The sequence below is a fragment of the Coturnix japonica genome, chromosome 1 (assembly GCF_054131305.1).
Source record: "Coturnix japonica strain WE chromosome 1, WE-NBRP24, whole genome shotgun sequence".
Classification (NCBI taxonomy): Eukaryota; Metazoa; Chordata; class Aves; order Galliformes; family Phasianidae; genus Coturnix; species Coturnix japonica.
In genome coordinates, this window is record NC_140663.1 from 71,599,825 (window position 1) to 71,616,144 (window position 16,320).

The 16,320-nt window shown below is 52.4% G+C and overlaps 1 protein-coding gene and 1 long non-coding RNA gene across 7 annotated transcripts; both read left to right on the forward strand.

Annotated features, from left to right (window-relative positions):
• Positions 1-386: 386 nt before the first annotated feature.
• On the forward strand, positions 387-9,127 carry IFFO1 (intermediate filament family orphan 1). 6 transcript variants are annotated; one of them, XM_085523939.1, is made up of 9 exons: positions 387-1,309; positions 4,330-4,390; positions 4,475-4,570; positions 4,699-4,839; positions 5,738-5,922; positions 6,798-6,918; positions 7,514-7,606; positions 7,780-7,910; positions 8,139-9,127. In XM_085523939.1, the coding sequence occupies exons 1-9, from the start codon at positions 594-596 to the stop codon at positions 8,239-8,241; spliced, it is 1,647 nt and encodes a 548-aa protein (XP_085380065.1). In that variant the 5' UTR covers positions 387-593; the 3' UTR covers positions 8,242-9,127. The 6 variants fall into 6 exon arrangements, with proteins under 6 accessions (XP_085380065.1, XP_015728831.2, XP_085380074.1 ...); XM_015873345.3 differs by having other exon boundaries at positions 483-1,309; positions 7,511-7,606; XM_085523948.1 differs by having other exon boundaries at positions 483-1,309; positions 6,798-6,906; positions 7,511-7,606.
• Positions 9,128-14,022: 4,895 nt separating this feature from the next.
• LOC146762523 (uncharacterized) lies at positions 14,023-15,799 on the forward strand. Its single transcript, XR_014937245.1, has 2 exons — positions 14,023-14,260; positions 15,148-15,799. It is a non-coding gene; the product is annotated as an uncharacterized LOC146762523 (long non-coding RNA).
• The last annotated feature ends 521 nt before the right edge of the window (positions 15,800-16,320 follow it).

Consider the following 16,320-nt stretch of genomic DNA (forward strand, 5'->3'; position numbering starts at 1 on the left):
AAGGGACACAAGAAGCAGTCACACCATCGGTGCCTCTGGGAGGGACTGCCAGCTGGGCCTGGCTGCTCGAGCGTAGCTGGACATCGTCGGGGTGCGAGGACCCCAAATGACAGAGTATTCAAGCACTGAGCAGTGCACGTTCCTCCTCCTCCCGCTGCTATTGGGATAAGGGTAAGGCACCATCACCCCAGCGCTGACCTAGGGCTGGGGGAAGACTGCAGAAAACCTGAGGAGGGCTCAGACAGCGGGTATTACTAACGCCGCTTCGTAAGCAACAAGGAGGTCACAAGACAGCGCGTTTCAGAGCACGGCCGCCTCGTCACGACCTCCCTTACCCCCGCGGGGCGGCAACTTCCTGCGTGTGAATGGGGGGCTCCAGCAGCCGCTTTAGGGGCAGCCCCTGGAGCCGCCTCCCCCGGGCCGGTTCGTAGTAGTGCGATCAGCATCATCCTCCCTGCCCGGTGCCGCCCCGCATCCCATCCGCAGCGGAAGCCGCGCCCCCGCCGCCGGGCCCGTCCCCCGCCGCCGCCGAGCCCCGATTGGCGCCGGCGGCCCCGGCTCCCCCCTCGGCCCGCGCCCGTCCCGCCGCAGCCATGAACCCGCTGTTCGGCCCCAATCTCTTCTTACTGCCGCAGGAGCAGCAGGGGCTGCCCGGCTCCGAGCCGCCCGTCCCGCGGCCCGCGGAGCCCTTCGCGGCTGAGCGCGGCCCCCCGCCGCCGCCGCCGCCCTCGGCCGTGGCCGGCCCGTTCCCCGCTCCGCCCGCCGCCATGGCCCTCCGCAACGACCTGGGCTCCAACATCAGCGTGCTGAAGACGCTGAACCTGAGGTTCCGCTGCTTCCTGGCCAAGGTCCACGAGCTGGAGCGGCGCAACCGGCAGCTGGAGAAGCAGCTGCAGCAGGCGCTGGAGGAGGGCGGCCGGGCCCGCGGTCCCCCGCGCCGCGACCAGGCGGTGCAGACCGGCCTGCTGGGGCCCATCCGCCCGCTGGGGCTGGCGCTGGCCGCCGGTCGCCCCGCCGCTCTGTGCGGGCCCGGCCGCCCGTTGAGCTCCCCGGGCTGCCACCCCGGCGCCCCCGCCCAGCCGCCGCCCTTCTCGGCCAACTCCCGCTTCATGCCCGGCACCATCTGGTCCTTCTCGCAGGCCCGCAGGCTGGGCCCCGGACCGGAGACCACGTTGGTGCAGGGGCCGGGGGTGTCGTGGATCCACCCGGACGGGGTGGGCGTGCAGATCGACACCATCACCCCCGAGATCCGCGCCCTCTACAACGTGCTGGCCAAGGTGAAGAGGGAGCGCGACGAATATAAGCGCAGGTGAGCGGGGGGCCGGGTGGGGAAGAGCTGGCAGTGGAACGCTTTTCGGAGTGTGAAGCAATATCAGGATGCAGGGAGACAGGGTTCTGAACGGGAGGGCATCTGGAAGAGTTTGGGAAGGAGGAGCAGCTGGTAAGTGGGTGAGGAAGGTGAGGGTGCCGTGGCAAGGAAGCAGGTTGGGTCTGGGTGCCAGGATGTGTGTGCAGATGTGCTGTCTGAAGAGCAGCACGCAGGATGGGACCAGACAGCAACTGGGGCAGTGCGAGTGGGTTGCTGGCTGCTGACTGACTTGGGATGAGGAGAGACCACTCTGTGATGCTGTAGGACACTCATAAAGTACACTGTTAAGAAGTATATTACTGCCCTGTGCCTTGGAGCTGTGAGATCTGGAGCCAAAATCAGGGCTCGGTACCCAATATGACACCTTGCATTTCTGGCTTGGTAACGCTGGGTAGATGCTCCTGCTGCACGGCTTGTGCTTTGAAGCACCAAGTGAGACATATGAGAAGGGAACTGACATCTCATTTTTTTCCTAATTGATACAGCTTTTCTGTGCACCTCAGGGCTTTTCACTGAGCGGGGGTTGGGTTCCTTCCGCAGGGCAAGGCAGCTCTCCTTTCGCAGTGTTTTTAGATCAGATAGCAGGGAGTTAGTGCCATGTCAGGGCAACCTGAGCAGGGAGTGAGGCCACCTTTTGGGAGGGGAAAAGCAGAGTGCTCTGAAGAAGGGAAGGGAGGTAGCGGTCAGATACCCAGCTGGGATGTCAGCACCTCTTGTGTTTGTGAGCTGCGGGGCCTGGGGTGCCTGGCTGCAGTTTGCTAAACTGAACCCCAGAGAGTGGGTCGTGGTGCAGCCTGCTGGCTGGGGACAGGCACTGAGGAAGGCCACGGGCCAATGTTATTTGGGGGGGGGAATCTATTTTTGGACAGTGTTACTAAGGGCAGGAGAAAGCAGACCCCACCCCCAGACCCCCTCCTACATGGGGTCCCAAATGGGGGATGGCAGAGGAGGATCCCGTTTCCGTGCTGTCCCCGCACTGTAGGCCAGCCCTGACGTCCCCCTTGCTGTGTGAGAGCAGAGGTGGCTCTGGTGAGGGAACTTGTCACGTCCTCAGCTTTGGTGGCTTGAGGTCAGCGGGGGGTGGCTGGCTCTGCCTGCTGCTGGAACGTGCTCTCTGCCCTCTACCTCTGGGCACAGTGGTGGCGTGGGAGGGACAGGCATCCCTGTGGTGATGGGGTATGGTGATGGCAAGCTGGAGCCAAACAGCAAAGCTTTGGTCCAGGTGGCAGCAGCGTGGCACACTGCTGGCTGCTCCAGGCTGGGCGCAGTGATGCAGCTGGGTTATAATTAGGAGTGGTGCATTGCAGGATGGAGTAGGGAAACGGAGCCAGGCAGGAGATGAGCCTGAGAGAGTGAGGTTAGTAAGGGATGGACATCCCTTAATGTGCATATTTGTCTCTTACGGTCTGAACCCTTCTCACTTTCTGCTGTGAAATCAGCGTTTATATGATCTCTAGTGGTCTTTCATGGCATGAATTCTCCCAAAGCTTTGGCAGATTGGGCAGTGCAGTGGCCAGAGGAAGGTGGAGACCAATGGAGCAAGTAAGCTCCGTGCTGAAAGATGCTAACAATGTTTTTCAGTGGTGGAATGCATCATCTCCCCAGGGACAGAGGCCTTTTTAGAGAGGTTCCCATATAAGGAAAATCCCACCTTTTAACTTTCTCCTTCCCTCTCTCTGTCTTTTTCTTCTCACAGAGGGATGCAGAACCCTTTTGCTTCCCCCCTCTGAAGCTGTGGGATGAAACCCACAGTGATAGGACTGCACGCTTTTTCCTTGTCTGAATAAGGAGAAGCTTTGCCAGCTGTAAGAGCTTAAAAATGCCTAATTCAGGACTCTCCAAATCGTGACATCATCTTCATACACTAAGATGATGAGAGTGAGGGCATGAAGTTTTGCATGTCCTTGTACAGCGTTAAAAGCTGGGGTCAGTGCTGCTTGCAAGCGTTAAGCAGAAACTAGAGATCCCAGCACAGGCATGGTCTGGCTCTTGTTGCTTTTCCAGGTGAATTTGATTACATCAGAGAAATCCTGCTATTCCAAAGAGCCTTGGAGCAGCACCGCAGCAGCCCCGCAGTGTCCTGCACTGTGTGGAACAGCCATGTGCACAGAGCACATACCAGCCCATTTGCTCTCTGTGATCATCATTTAGCGAATGGCTGTGCAGCTGGTGGCCTCCCAGCTAAACAGGGGCTGGGCCAACACCGCAGTATAACCCAGGGTGATGAGCTCATGGCTAAGAAATATGGTGTGGCCCGCTATGGGGTGATGTATCTGGACAGCAGATGCACAGACGGACTATCATGGGCTTGGTGCAGAACTGTGTAGCCTAGTGCAGCACCCACCATCCAGCCCGATCCATCTGTGGGCTAATGTGCTGTAAGCTGCCATACAGAGGCATGATCTGCAAAATTCCTTGCAGGACAAGGCATTTTTTATTCTAACCTTCACATTAAAGTACAGCAAGGTCGTGTAACACGATATGAGATAGAGTTCTGTGCTTCTGGGCAACCTGAACTGCTCAAATACGGTATAGATGGGTGCTGTTGTATGCATAGAAACCCAAAGCTCATTCCTACGTGTTATGGCTGAACATAACCCAAGACCATGGGGCTGTGGGCGGCCAAAGCAGCTGGTGGGCTGCAGTGCATGCAGAACAGCTGCTGCGCAGGGCCTGTGTTGGTGTCCCCAGCTCGCCCTGCCACAAAGCAGGGAGCCATGGCTGTCCCTAAGCGAGGTCGGTGGAGAGCATTGTGGGGCTGGGTGTGTGACCAGGAGGGCTGATGTGTGTTTAGCAGTTGTCGTCAACTGGAAACAAATGGTAATATATTCCTGGGCACGTTCTGCCTTCTGTCTCACTGCCATCCTTGCCCCCTCTGGGATTGCTGCAGAGGGAGCAGCTGCTGGTCTGTTCTCTCCAGCAGCCTATGGCACGAGATCTGAGCTTTCTTTTCTCCCTAGATGGGAAGAGGAGTACACAGTTCGTGTCCAGCTTCAGGACCGAGTCACAGAGCTGCAGGAGGTGAGCACCCCCCACCCCCTTGCCCTGCTTCCCTGCTGCCCTTTGCTGGGGCTAATGTGTGCCCCTCCTTTTGCCCTGGGGCAGGAAGCCCAGGAGGCTGAAGCATGCCAGGAGGAACTGGCCATGAAGGTGGAACAACTCAAGGCAGAGCTTGTTGTCTTCAAGGGACTGATGAGCAATGTGAGTCCATAGTGCTGGGAGGCAATTATTTTACCAAAGGAGCATGGGGGCTCTGATGCCATTTGCCTTGCCTAATCCTCCTCCTTTGTCCCCTTTCCGTGGTGCTGTGCTGGTCACTGTGGGTTCAGAACATCACAGAGCTGGACACCAAGATCCAGGAGAAGGCCATGAAGGTAGACATGGACATCTGCCGGCGCATTGACATCACTGCCAAGCTATGTGATGTGGCACAGCAGCGGAACTGCGAGGACATGATCAAGATGTTTCAGGTGAGATGCGCCTGTCCCAGGCTCAGCAGCCAGATCTGGGGGGGAGAGTTCCCAAAGGAGGTAGAAGAGGCAGCAACGTAACCCCGCTAGGAGAGGCAATTTATCACCTGCCCTGTGCTCTTTGTGGTCCCTTGCTCTCTGTCTCCTCTTGGATGATGCGCTTTGGAAGCATCAGGTGAAAAGGCACAGAGCAGAAAGCTCCAAGTGTTGCTTTGGGCATCAAGTCCCCTCAACCTCTTGCTGATGTGTAGTATTGGGCCCTGGGGTGCCACAGCGATAGGGCAGCAGCTGCAGGAGGGAGACAAGTGGCTCCAGTGTCTGTCTCTAACTCCATCTCTCTCCTTCCCCTTCCCCTCTCCGTCATCTTCTCTGTCGCTCTTATCTGTCTCTGTCTCTTTCCTCTTTCTGAATGTTGCCGCATTTCTGTCTTTCTTTATTTCCAACAGAAGCAATTGGTTAGTTTCATTCAGTTGAGAAACTGTACAAATTATAAGCTTTCTGTGAGGCTGGACTGTAAATATTGGCATACTTCACTTGTTTTAGATCGTCTCTTTTTTCCTGTCTCTGTTTCCCTCTGTCTCCGGTCTGGGGTGGTGGGTGATTTGAGTTCTTCTGCAATAAAACCCCATTGTTTTTCTCATCAGATTCATAGACTCCATCTTTAGTTGCTTAGTTTTAATTTTAGAAAATGCTAAAACCATATTTTATCCATTGCTCCATCTTTAACCTGATCATAATAAGCCCGTCTCTCTCTCTCTCTCTCTCTCTCTCGCTTTTCTTTCTTCCTTCCTTCTTTTCTTTCTCTCATCCCCCATCTGTCTGTCCCCTGCCATTCCTTCTCCCTCCATCTCCTCTCAACTGCCTACTCCTGACCTCGGACCCGGCCTCGTTTCTGTAGTCTCTGCACTTGTCTCCCGTTAAGGTCCCAGCCTCGATGGGGCGGAAGCGGGAGCGGAAGCAGGTCAGCGATGAAGACACTTCACTGTCAGAGAGCGATGCCTCCAGAAAGCCTGATGAGGAAGAAGAGGATGAGACCACAGCCATGAGTATCAATGAGGAAATGCAGAGGATGCTGAACCAGCTGTGAGTGTGGCCTGGCCTCACTTCAGCTCCATACCTCCTCAAGGAGCCCAGTGCAGTGCTGAGCTCCAGCTCTGCTGCACAAGGGGATGCATGGCCAGCCTGGCTGCAGGCTGTAGCTTTGTTCTGTAAGCTGTAAAATGGTGCCACATCTGCGGGCCGTGCTCCTGAGCAGGCCTTCTGATGGTGTGGGTCATTCTGGCTTTCTCCACCCCACCAGGCACCGGCCTCCTTGTTTTCCCTGGGTGCGCAGGCTGGTGGATGGGGAGATGGGGATTGGAGCAGTCTGGTTTTTTCCATTCTGGGTGATGCTGAGGTGGGAACTCCTTCAGGGCTGCTCTTTATGCCCTGTGCTCTGTGGCTATGCCAAGGAGGGACTGACCAGGACCTGATCCCTCCGTGGCCATGGGAAGGATGCTGCTTTGATGTTTGAATGCTGTCTGTAGCCCTGCCCTCCTGTCCTGGGGTATTCCCAGCCTGCTCCCCACCCCATGGCCTCCCAGGGACAGCAGTGATGATGTATTTTCCCAGAGGGCTTGTATCTGTTCCACTGTGCTCTCGCTTCCATGGTAATGCCCTCCCAGGTGGCATGTGCCACTGAGAGCAGTGCTGAGCTATCTTCCCTCTGCCATGTCCCTATTCTCACCACTGCTTCTGGATTTTGTGAGTCACTACCTCAGTTTTGGGCTTCTGACCATAAAGCTGGCCCCTTCCCTACCAGCTGCTGGATTGGGGCATGTCTGAGCTCACCCAGAATCAGACATTTGAGAGCTGTAGCCCTGCCTGCAAGCCAGGGCAAGGTCTTTGGCAGTGCTCTGCCTGTTCTCATGGCAAGAGCTTTTCTGCACTGCTCTGACATGATGTCCCCTTGCCCCTAGGAGGGAATATGATTTTGAAGATGACTGTGACAGCCTCACGTGGGAGGAAACGGAAGAGACACTGCTTCTCTGGGAGGACTTCTCTGGATACGCCATTGCAGCTGCAGAGGTGCAGGGGGAGGTAACAGTGGAGCCACGCTCTCTCCGGTTTCAGCCTGGGGCTTGCACTTGCTGTTTGGGGTGCTCAGTTCTTCTTGAGCCGTGGGAGGTGTTTGTTCAGTGGCTGAGCTTCAGAGTCCCTTCCTCCATCATGGGGCCATTTTCATGCGTTTCTCAGACCCAGCTGGTTCTTCAGGCCACACTGGGCTCTCATGGCCCTTACCCACTGCTGGGGCAGCAACTCTGCCCAAACTGAGGCCAGAGTATGACCAAAATCTCTGCTGTCTTCACCTTTGGACCTTGTTGGTCCTCTGGGGATGTGTGCTTGGACACAGTCCATGTGCAGGATATTAGGTTTTCTCTCTGAAGTTATTGTTTTGTTTTTTTCCCTGGGATTTTTCTGGGCTGAAGTGCTTACTGTACAGTATAGCACTTCTCAGATCTCTCTGCTTCGTCTTTGCAGGGCTGACTCATGTCTGTCACCTGGCCATACTGCTCGTGAGCTTTTTCCTCTTTATTCAGTGCTGCCAGTTCTCTCTCTGATTTGTCTCTCTTTCCTCTATCCACATCTTGGGTACCTCTCTGGCTCTAAATGTGCTGTCTGCTCTCCTCAGCAGCAGGATGACAGCCTGGAGAAGGTGATCAAAGACACAGAGTCATTGTTCAAGAGCCGTGAGAAGGAATACCAGGAAACCATTGACCAAATAGAGGTACACGGAGGAAGGGTGGGAAATGGGAGACCGGGTCCCTGAAGGAGGGAGACACCAACTGCAAGTGCAATTGCTTGCTTAGCAGTGGGATGGCAGCCTCAGGTCTAGCTGTGCCCCCTGCTCTGCATTGCGGTGCGCTTTAGGCTCATGTCTGCATTGCTTTCCTTCGGCAGCTGGAGCTGGCCACAGCCAAGAATGATATGAACCGGCACCTGCACGAGTACATGGAGATGTGCAGCATGAAGCGAGGTCTGGATGTGCAGATGGAGACTTGCCGACGGCTCATCACCCAGTCTGGGGACCGGTGAGTTTGGATGGCCAAGGTTCCTTTGTGCTGAGCAGGGGACTGGAGCCAGTGTAGTAGAGAGTGGGAGCTGAAGCAGCATTCCCTGTCTTACTGTGGTGTGGGGAGGAGACAGATCACAGACCTCACAGGGCGGGTATTTTAGCTTCTCTCTTGCCCTGCCCACCAGATGTGCTTGGTCCTTCCCCTCAGCAGTACCGTGACTGCTGCCTTTATCCTTCTCTACAGGAAATCTCCTGCCTTCACCCCAGCCTCCACCAGCGAGTCAGCCCCCAATGAGGAGAGTGAAGAGTCAGATCGTGATCCCCCCAGCGATGCTTCCATCAGATAATGAGGGGAGGCCCTGTTCCCTCAGCCCCTCACTCCTGGCTGAGAGGTGTTTGAGCTGCTGCTGGGAGAGACTGTCAGGGACGCGGAGCCGCTGGTAAACATTTGTTGCCCAGGCTCACCCCCAACTTGGGGCATCTGGCAGACCCCCTGCTACCAGGTGTCTTGCAAATGGCTAGGTAAACCTGTCTGGGCTGCTCACCTCCAGCCCCTTCTGTTCCTCTCCCCTGCTTTGGTTTAACCATGGTTCAGGCAGGATGGTCCCAAACTTGCCATGGCAGTGTTCTCCAGGGGCTGTCCATAGGTCCTCCAAACACACCTCCAGACTCTGTCCTGGCATATCTGACCTACCCCTGGCCTTCCTCGCGCCATGCAGAAGCCGAACTCAAGCTGTACCTCCCTGCAAACTGGACCTGACTCTGGTGCCAACTGGACCGAGCCTGGGGCTTTTCCCACCCTTGCTGCTCCCCAGGCACTGGGGTGGCCCTGGAGCTGTGCCAGGCCCCACTACTCTCTCCTCCTTTGGAGCAGGGACCGAGTCCCGCTCACCATGCACTTTGCTTTGCTGCGCGTCAGCAGCACATTTGTTACGGAGACCAGGAATCATTAAACGGGACAGATGCCTTTTCTACAGCTCCTACAGGTGTGGGCTCTCACTGGGCTGCAGCAGGTGCTGGGCTGTACTGCTGGAAGCAGGGCACCTCTGCCCATCCCCACACCAGGCCCGCTTCAGCGTGGTCTTCCTAGGGTGCTCCATCCCTCAGAAGGTGCTGGCGGCGAGATCCCTCTTCTGGCAGCTACAAGCCCTCAAAGGGCTGCATGTAATGCTGGTACTGCGTGGGCCAGGCTCTAGGCTAAAAATAAATATGAACCCAATCATTTTATCTGCACTGACGCTACGGCACTTTCCTCTAATGTGTCTGCATCCCTTCACTGCAGGCCAGCATCCTCACTCCAGCTTTCTCCTGCTTTGCATTTAAAAACATAAAAAAACAAAACCCAACTGCACAAAGATGTTAGTTCACAGGCTGAGATTAGTTGATGGGAGAATGACTGAGCAGTGCTGAGATATTGGGATGGTTTCAGTTCCTAGAGGAAACTAAGCTGAACGTGGTTTGTGCCTAGCAGACCTTCCTGTCTAAGAGCTTGGTTTCTGCCAGTTCAGCTTTTTGCCAAGGTGTCCAGAACATCTCCTTTACTCATCCTCAGTTCTGAATCCAACTGGGCATTACCACAATATCCCTTTCCTACCATCTCTTGTATTGTTTACCTGTGTGGGCCTTGCCCTTCCCCCTTGTTATTGGGATCTTTGGGTCCAATAGGGTGGCAGAGGTGTCCTGCAGAGAGACTGTTTTGTATGGCTATCTGCAGACCAGCAGACCTGGGCTGCACAGCAAAGGCAGGTGAAGCTCAGAGAAAAACACTTGTTGTAAAAGGTCCCTAATCAAAGGTAAAAGTAGATCACAGTAGAAGCTTTTTGATCACTTGTAAGATTAGGTAGATCAAATGTGGGCTGCAGGATGCAACAATTTACCTTGCAAGATTGGTCTGTGTAATTAACTGCTGCTGTGCTGCACAAGCAGAGCACCTGCACATCTGTGTGTTGTGATGCATTTAAGCAGGGTGAGGTCCTCTGTATGTGCTTGCAAGACACACTGCAGCACATGTTGGTGTTTCAGTATAGGTGAGCTGTCGAGTTAGATGCACCTTTCCGGGTCGTCTCTACTTCCTTTGAATTTTGCTTTCTAGAAGAACAAAAAATAGAGCAAGTATTTTCATCTCATACTTTTTTCTTTTGAGTGATGTTTTCTCACACTCAGTAGCTCAGGGATCACTGCCTGAAGGCTCTTTTGCTTTATATAAATCTCCTTTTCCAAATGTTTCTTTACAGCATTTTCTGCCCTTTTTCTGCTGTGGAGATCTCTGCCAGGCTGGGGAAATCCATCTCTCCCCATGCGTAATCCATGGCATGCATATCTTGGCTTCTGATCTGTCTGTGCTGCTTAAGGAAACCACAGGACTGTAGAGTATGTATGCTGAAAAGATTTCAAGCATGAAGTGCAGATGGACCAACGTCTGTCTCTAGGAATCATTGCTCAGATGATCACCTGGTGCTGTCAGACACCTGTGTGCCAGGGTACGTGGGGATCCCTGTCCCACACTAGGACTATCCTGGACCTGGCAGATAAGTTGATGAAGTGAATACTGGGGGAGCAGCTCAGCTGCTCTTTAGGACTCACCTGGGAACATGTTACTGCTGAGCCTAGTCTGGTCCTTGCTGCAGCAGACCTTGGAAAGCAGGGGACAAAGTCCTGATGTAGAATCCATGCATTAATGTGAATGTTTATTGCCCAAGCGCAGTCCAAGCAGGATGTGTCTTGATGAATGCAGTTCTACAGCACAAGGTATTTGGCAGTCCCTCTGTCAGTATCCATCTCAGGACCCTGCAGATGTGACTGCTGTCTGGTCAGCTGTGTGACTGCCTGTTGACCATCCTTCTTGGAGTCTCATCTCTGAACTTATGTTGAGGTCCTGTATCTGAGTATGTAGGCAGGCTGGTTCAGCTTACCTATGCTGTAGAACTCCATGTTGGAGCAGCCTAGGAGCATGCTGTGGCTTCTCCATCTCCAACATTTGTACTACTGTGTGTAGCTGAGGACAGGCACAACATTTTTTTTGTCATCTGTGGGACTGGCACAAAAGTCCCCCCATTAGTGCAAGGGCTGGCCCATATTTGTTTGTCAGCATCCTGTCTCCATCAGATGCCAGGCGACACTGTCAGTCTTTGGGCTGGAGCGAGAGGCAGTTCTCTGCCTTGGCTGCTGTACTGTATGAGGTCAGCTGCTTGGCAGGGGCCTTCGGCAGATGATGCCAGGCATTTTGCTGCAAGGCTGAAGTAAGTGCCCCTTTCTGAAGGTGTTTCTGATACTGTGGCATGCAGAGCAGCTTCTCTTCTTCCCCCTGTTTTGTCTGAAAGGGGGGGAACCTGGCTGCCAAGGTGGGCCCACTGAGAGGTCAGGGAGCATCACCCTTCTTGTGCCTCATTGCATGGATGTGGGATATTCTTACAGGCTCTAGAAAGGGTTCAGCCACTCAACCACTACGTAACTTGGGTAATTTTTCCTGAGTTTTCTCCCTCCCTTTGTGTGTTCCTGAGTCCCATCCATTTTAGATTAGTCTCAGAAAAAAAATAATCTGATTTTGTCTATTCAGCTGCAGTCCTGCACCTCCCTGCCCAGCATCACTCTGAAGGATCTTTGTTCCTGCCCCACGTGAGCTTTGTGTGAGTTGGCTTTTTGCTACTTCAGGATTCCTTAGATGGACCTGAATGAGATGCTGACAACCGTCACTGAAGCAGCTTGTGATTCTCTGGTAACCTGTTCAGTATTCCATTTATCTTGTTTCTAAGCCAGGAGAATGGGAGCAATGAAAGCTGTACAGAAGCTTAGTCTTATTTCTAGATTCAAGCTAGGAGGCTGCCTTTCCTAAGCTTTATACCTCTGCTACAAAAGCTTGAAGGCCAGTCTCTTTCTGTGTCTATGTGGTGGTAGGTTATTTTCTAAGGAGAGATCTGTGAGCCAGCTCTGCAGAAGAGCAGAGAGTAAATGGCAGGCAACCTTTAAATTCCTGCTAAGTCAGCTGGGGTAGAGCTGGACCTAAAGCTGAGACCCCTCCACCAGAGCTCTGGCTGGCAGTAGTTTTGTAATTTCCTGCTGCAGGTTCAAGTCACCATAAGAGCAGGCACGAGTGCTGCAAACTCATGCTGAGGTCTTCTACATGTGGAGGTCAGAATTAACACAGAATACAGCGGAGTGCTAGAAATGCATCTGTATGATACATGGATAGGCTTGTGAAGCCAGCTGGCAAACCTCTACTGGTGGGAATTAAAGCTAGCAAAAAATGGTAAGGCAGCAAGGAGGGCTGAAAGTATCTCAGTGTCATATGAAAAGGGAAATTATGTTGTCGTGGGAGCCTTTGGCTGGGATTACTGAGGAAGATGCTATGCCACAGGGAGCCTCTCATTAAGTTACAGATGATGGCATGTCCAAGTAAGGCAAGGATTTTAGATGGCTTTATGATAGATGAAGATGAAGTTAGAATTGGTGGTTGCCTAAAGACAAAGGACTGACAAACAGATAAAGCCATTGACCAGGACAACAATATTGTAATACAGAAGTGTGTGATATTAGATAGCCTTTTCTTAGGAGATCCCCAAGGAGGGTGTTAGGAAAGTTATCTCAATGGGAGACCCAGTTGTCCAAAAAAGCAGTGAGAGAATAGCTTCCAGTAATATATTTCCCTGAGTAACTGGCCATGTGATGGTAGTACATCATAGAGAAAAATACTATGGGAAGCAGATTTAAAAAGACCTTAATAAAAAGGTGTGTGAAGGAAGGGGAATGTGGGGATGACCAAATACTTAAGATGTATAAAACATCGTTATGTGAGTGGCTGATGATCTCAAGTATCCATAGGTGGATGGCTAATGAGATTAACAAGTTGTTTTAGCTATATCTAAAGGAAAATCAATCTCAGCAGTAATGTGAGCCACTTACTTGACTGCAAATTAGAAAAGAAAAAAAAAAAGACCTAAATGAAAGGGGAAAAAAAAAAAAGAAGTACTCATCAGCTGTGTCTGTTCTGTATTTGGAAAGAGCAGAATGTAGTCACGGGGGAATGATGAAGCACTTTCCAGACCATTAACAATCAGAGGATCCTTGACAGAACTGTTTCAGGAGGAGCACTCTCCATTTCCAGGCATGGGTGTCCTGCATTACTCTGCAGCTGTGAGCAGGCCGCAGTGCTGGGAGATGCTCAGGGCAATGGAAGGAATGATACTGGGAAAAAGTGCAGGCATTCTGTGTGGCATTGGTGCCTTCTGTCCTTGTTTGTGTCAGATTTTGGAGCAGAGGGAGCAAAAGGTCCTAACTGTGATTCCAGGCTGAAGAAAACTGCTTTGAGAATGAAAAGTTCAGGCTGTTTTGTTCCTCAGAGCAGGTGAGGGAAAATCATTGCTCACAGGGATGATGTAGATGGCTTTTTAAGCAGGCCAAGAAAGGTGTATGAGGAGATATGGAGGCTGGAGGTCGCATGCATCCTGTGAGACTTTTGGGTGTGCTCAGGGTCCAGCACCAGCACTCAGCCTGGTAACTAAAATCTAGAGACCGCAGACTGCCTTTGGAGGGTCTGGCCAGTCTGTTTGCCAAATCCAGTTGCTCTTCAGCACACAGCTTACCCTTACTGGCAGTCACGTTGATTAATTCATCCAAGGGTGCAAACAGATCTTGTAGGCGTGATTTCTTGCCTTGGAAGCGTTACAGATCCTCATCCAGTGACTTGGTGCCAACCAGGTGCTGACTGACTCTCTGTGCTGGCTTTCAGCTCTGCCACAGAGCTCAAACTGATGGTTAGTGCTGGTTTCTGAACTCCTTGGAGATCCTCTCTAAAATCTACGTCACATCTGTAAATTCCTACTCCTTGCTGTCAGGGCTGACATGCGTGATGAATTGCAAGAGTCATCATCCATTCTGTTCCCAGTGCCATCTGAGACTGACACGTGGCACTGACTGCTGCTTCTCATGGCATCCACAGGCCCACAAGTCCCAACATTCAGTCTGCAATGGTGTCTTTGCCTCACCTCTGTTGGGAAAAGAAATCTCCTATCTGGGAATACCCCTCCTGCTGACAGAAGCATTGCTTTTACTTTTCTACTGTGGCCTTCTTCAGCTGATCCCCTTCTGTCTGAGATGCATTTGAAAAGGGTTTTAATACTACTTCTCTTTTTGGTCACACTGTGTCCTAAAAACTTGCCTTCTTAGGATCTTTGAAATTGAATTCGCTGCTGTTTATCAATTCTTCTCTTTTCGTTTGACTACAGCTACTGCTTTTTGAAGGCTGTCTGTGCAAGTCTCACGCAGTCAAGTATAACACGTTACTTATTGTTTCTTCTAGGAGATGTACATATAAATTGAAAGTAATTTCCTCGAGAAGATGACACTGCTATAGTAAGATAATACACCCAGGTAAGTAAGTTAGCTGTCCTGCAGCCAGAGGTTACATTCAGCTCACAGAACAAGCAACCACCTCTTTGTTTCTGTGGTCTATATGCAGTAAGACTACCAAAATGTGGGCAGGTTGGTCCTGCCGAGATGTCTGCTTTTGTGAGTGTCCGTGCGTGCAGTGCTGTTTGCATACTGTGACTTGGGGTCGTGAAGCTGTGCTTTGTGAAAGGCATCTGTTACGATGAACTCGGAACACTGTCACTGGAGGTGTTTGTCTTGTACAAATGTCCAATACATGCCTCGCAGTCTTTTCTCTCTCTGAGCCCTGTATCTTCCTTGCACAGACCTTTAGGAGTGATATGCTCAGCGACCGGTTTACTTTACAAGTAGTCAGTATGTGTGGATGTCCAACACTTTTATACCGTGTTTGTGTGCTGGCTGTTTTGTTCCATTTTGCTGTGATGTTCCAGTAGCATTAGTTAGTCTGCACGTCTGTTCAAGATGGTTTTCACTACATAACGTCCTGCTTAAGGCTGAACTTTCACGCTGACATCTTGAGAAGGTCTGAAAACAACCCCGGCCATTTCTTAGGGGGCGATGCATGTATGGCAGCTGCTGGACACGGTGGCACGGCGATGGCACAACTCTCTGTCCGCCTTGCTGTGGTGCCACCTGCAGGCGCAGAGACTGGGTGCAAACTCGTCGGGACTCAGGGGAAGGTGCTGGGGGCTGATGGGGAGAGGGGGGGCACAGTATTTATTGTATTAATTTGCCCCCCACTCCCACAGCAATTTGATAGGGCTTTGTTGATGAGTTCACTGCATATTTTCAGGCAGCTGTAGACAGCTCAGGAAACATAAGGCTTCTTAGATGAAAAAGGTGATTCTTTAAAACGTTCCTGCTTGCAGGCATCTGGTGTTTCTGCAGCCTCTCAGCGCTTCCCTATCATCGCACAAGGATCTCGCTGGCAGGCACACAGCTATGCAGGCAGCAGCACACAGGACAGCCATTGAAAGCACCAAGCGCAGCAATTACAGCCAGGATGGGACCGACACAGGGCGCTTTGTTAGCCTGGCAGGGCTGTGGGCTGCCTGCTGCACTGCAGCATCCCACCTGCTCAGCACGACTGGCCCCGGCCAGCCCCAGAACAGCTGAAAGCTGAGGAACAGCTGCAGTTTCACTCCGAGTTACCTAAAGCTCCTATCAGGACATTTAGAGGACAAGGCAGGTATTGAGGCCATCCCGGAGCTTATGAGCTGTTCGTACTGTAAGTCCAGGGACAGGTTATGCAACCTATTTCCTCTAAGGAAAGCGACTCTGAGTCATCTCCCTCTAGCGCAGTGAACGTCTGGCTTTCACACAGCTCTACCGTCACAGATAAGCAGCTCCGTGCTTCTCACTTGCTTGCCATGGGAGAGCCTGCAGCCCCAGTCCTTGCCCCAGGTCAGACTGTAAAAGCAGCCATCTCCAGTCAGCAGCTGCAACCTGCGTCCTGCAGAGCAGTGCAGCATCTCTGATGCAGCTCTCAGCCTCAGTGCTGATAAAATAAAAGGAAGGGCCCCATGGCTTTGGTGGGAGTGAACTGCTTATCTACCCTACCACTCAGCAGCCAGGGTAGCTCCGTGCTTTTAGGGGGAGGTAATGCAGCTCCTGGCAGAGGGCTGATACTTGCAGAGATTTGCTGCTCAGGAGCTGCCACTGTGCTTAATTCTAGCTCTCATCACACAACACAAGGCCTGGGGCAGCCATTTCTTCCAGGCAGATTTATTTTCAGTTCACTTTGTTGCATCTCTATTAAAGAAGAGGGAATTGAAAAACTCCTGGCAAGTCATCCTCAGCACTTTATTCTTCACACACCCATCAAACAGGAAAATCCAGAGAGCTGGAAGGTGGGTGAAGAACAGCTGCTCGCCATTCCACCACACAGCACTTCTTCCACTCAAAGCCCTCCACACCTTTTGGCTTAAGGGCAAGAGTCCTTCCCTTGCTGGCAGGCACAGCACAGCTCCATGCACAGCAGCCCTGCACTGGCTGGAGCTGCTGGCCCAGCAGTTACAGGCTGGCTGGGCTACCTTAAAGCA

Bases quoted from the DNA above. Each gene is read 5' to 3' on its own strand.
- IFFO1 (XM_015873345.3), top strand. From the start codon at position 594: ATGAACCCGCTGTTCGGCCCCAATCTCTTCTTACTGCCGCAGGAGCAG. The intron at 4,391-4,474 runs GTGAGCACCCCC...GCCCTGGGGCAG, and splicing joins GAGTCACAGAGCTGCAGGAG to GAAGCCCAGGAGGCTGAAGC. The intron at 7,911-8,138 runs GTGAGTTTGGAT...CCTTCTCTACAG, and splicing joins ATCACCCAGTCTGGGGACCG to GAAATCTCCTGCCTTCACCC.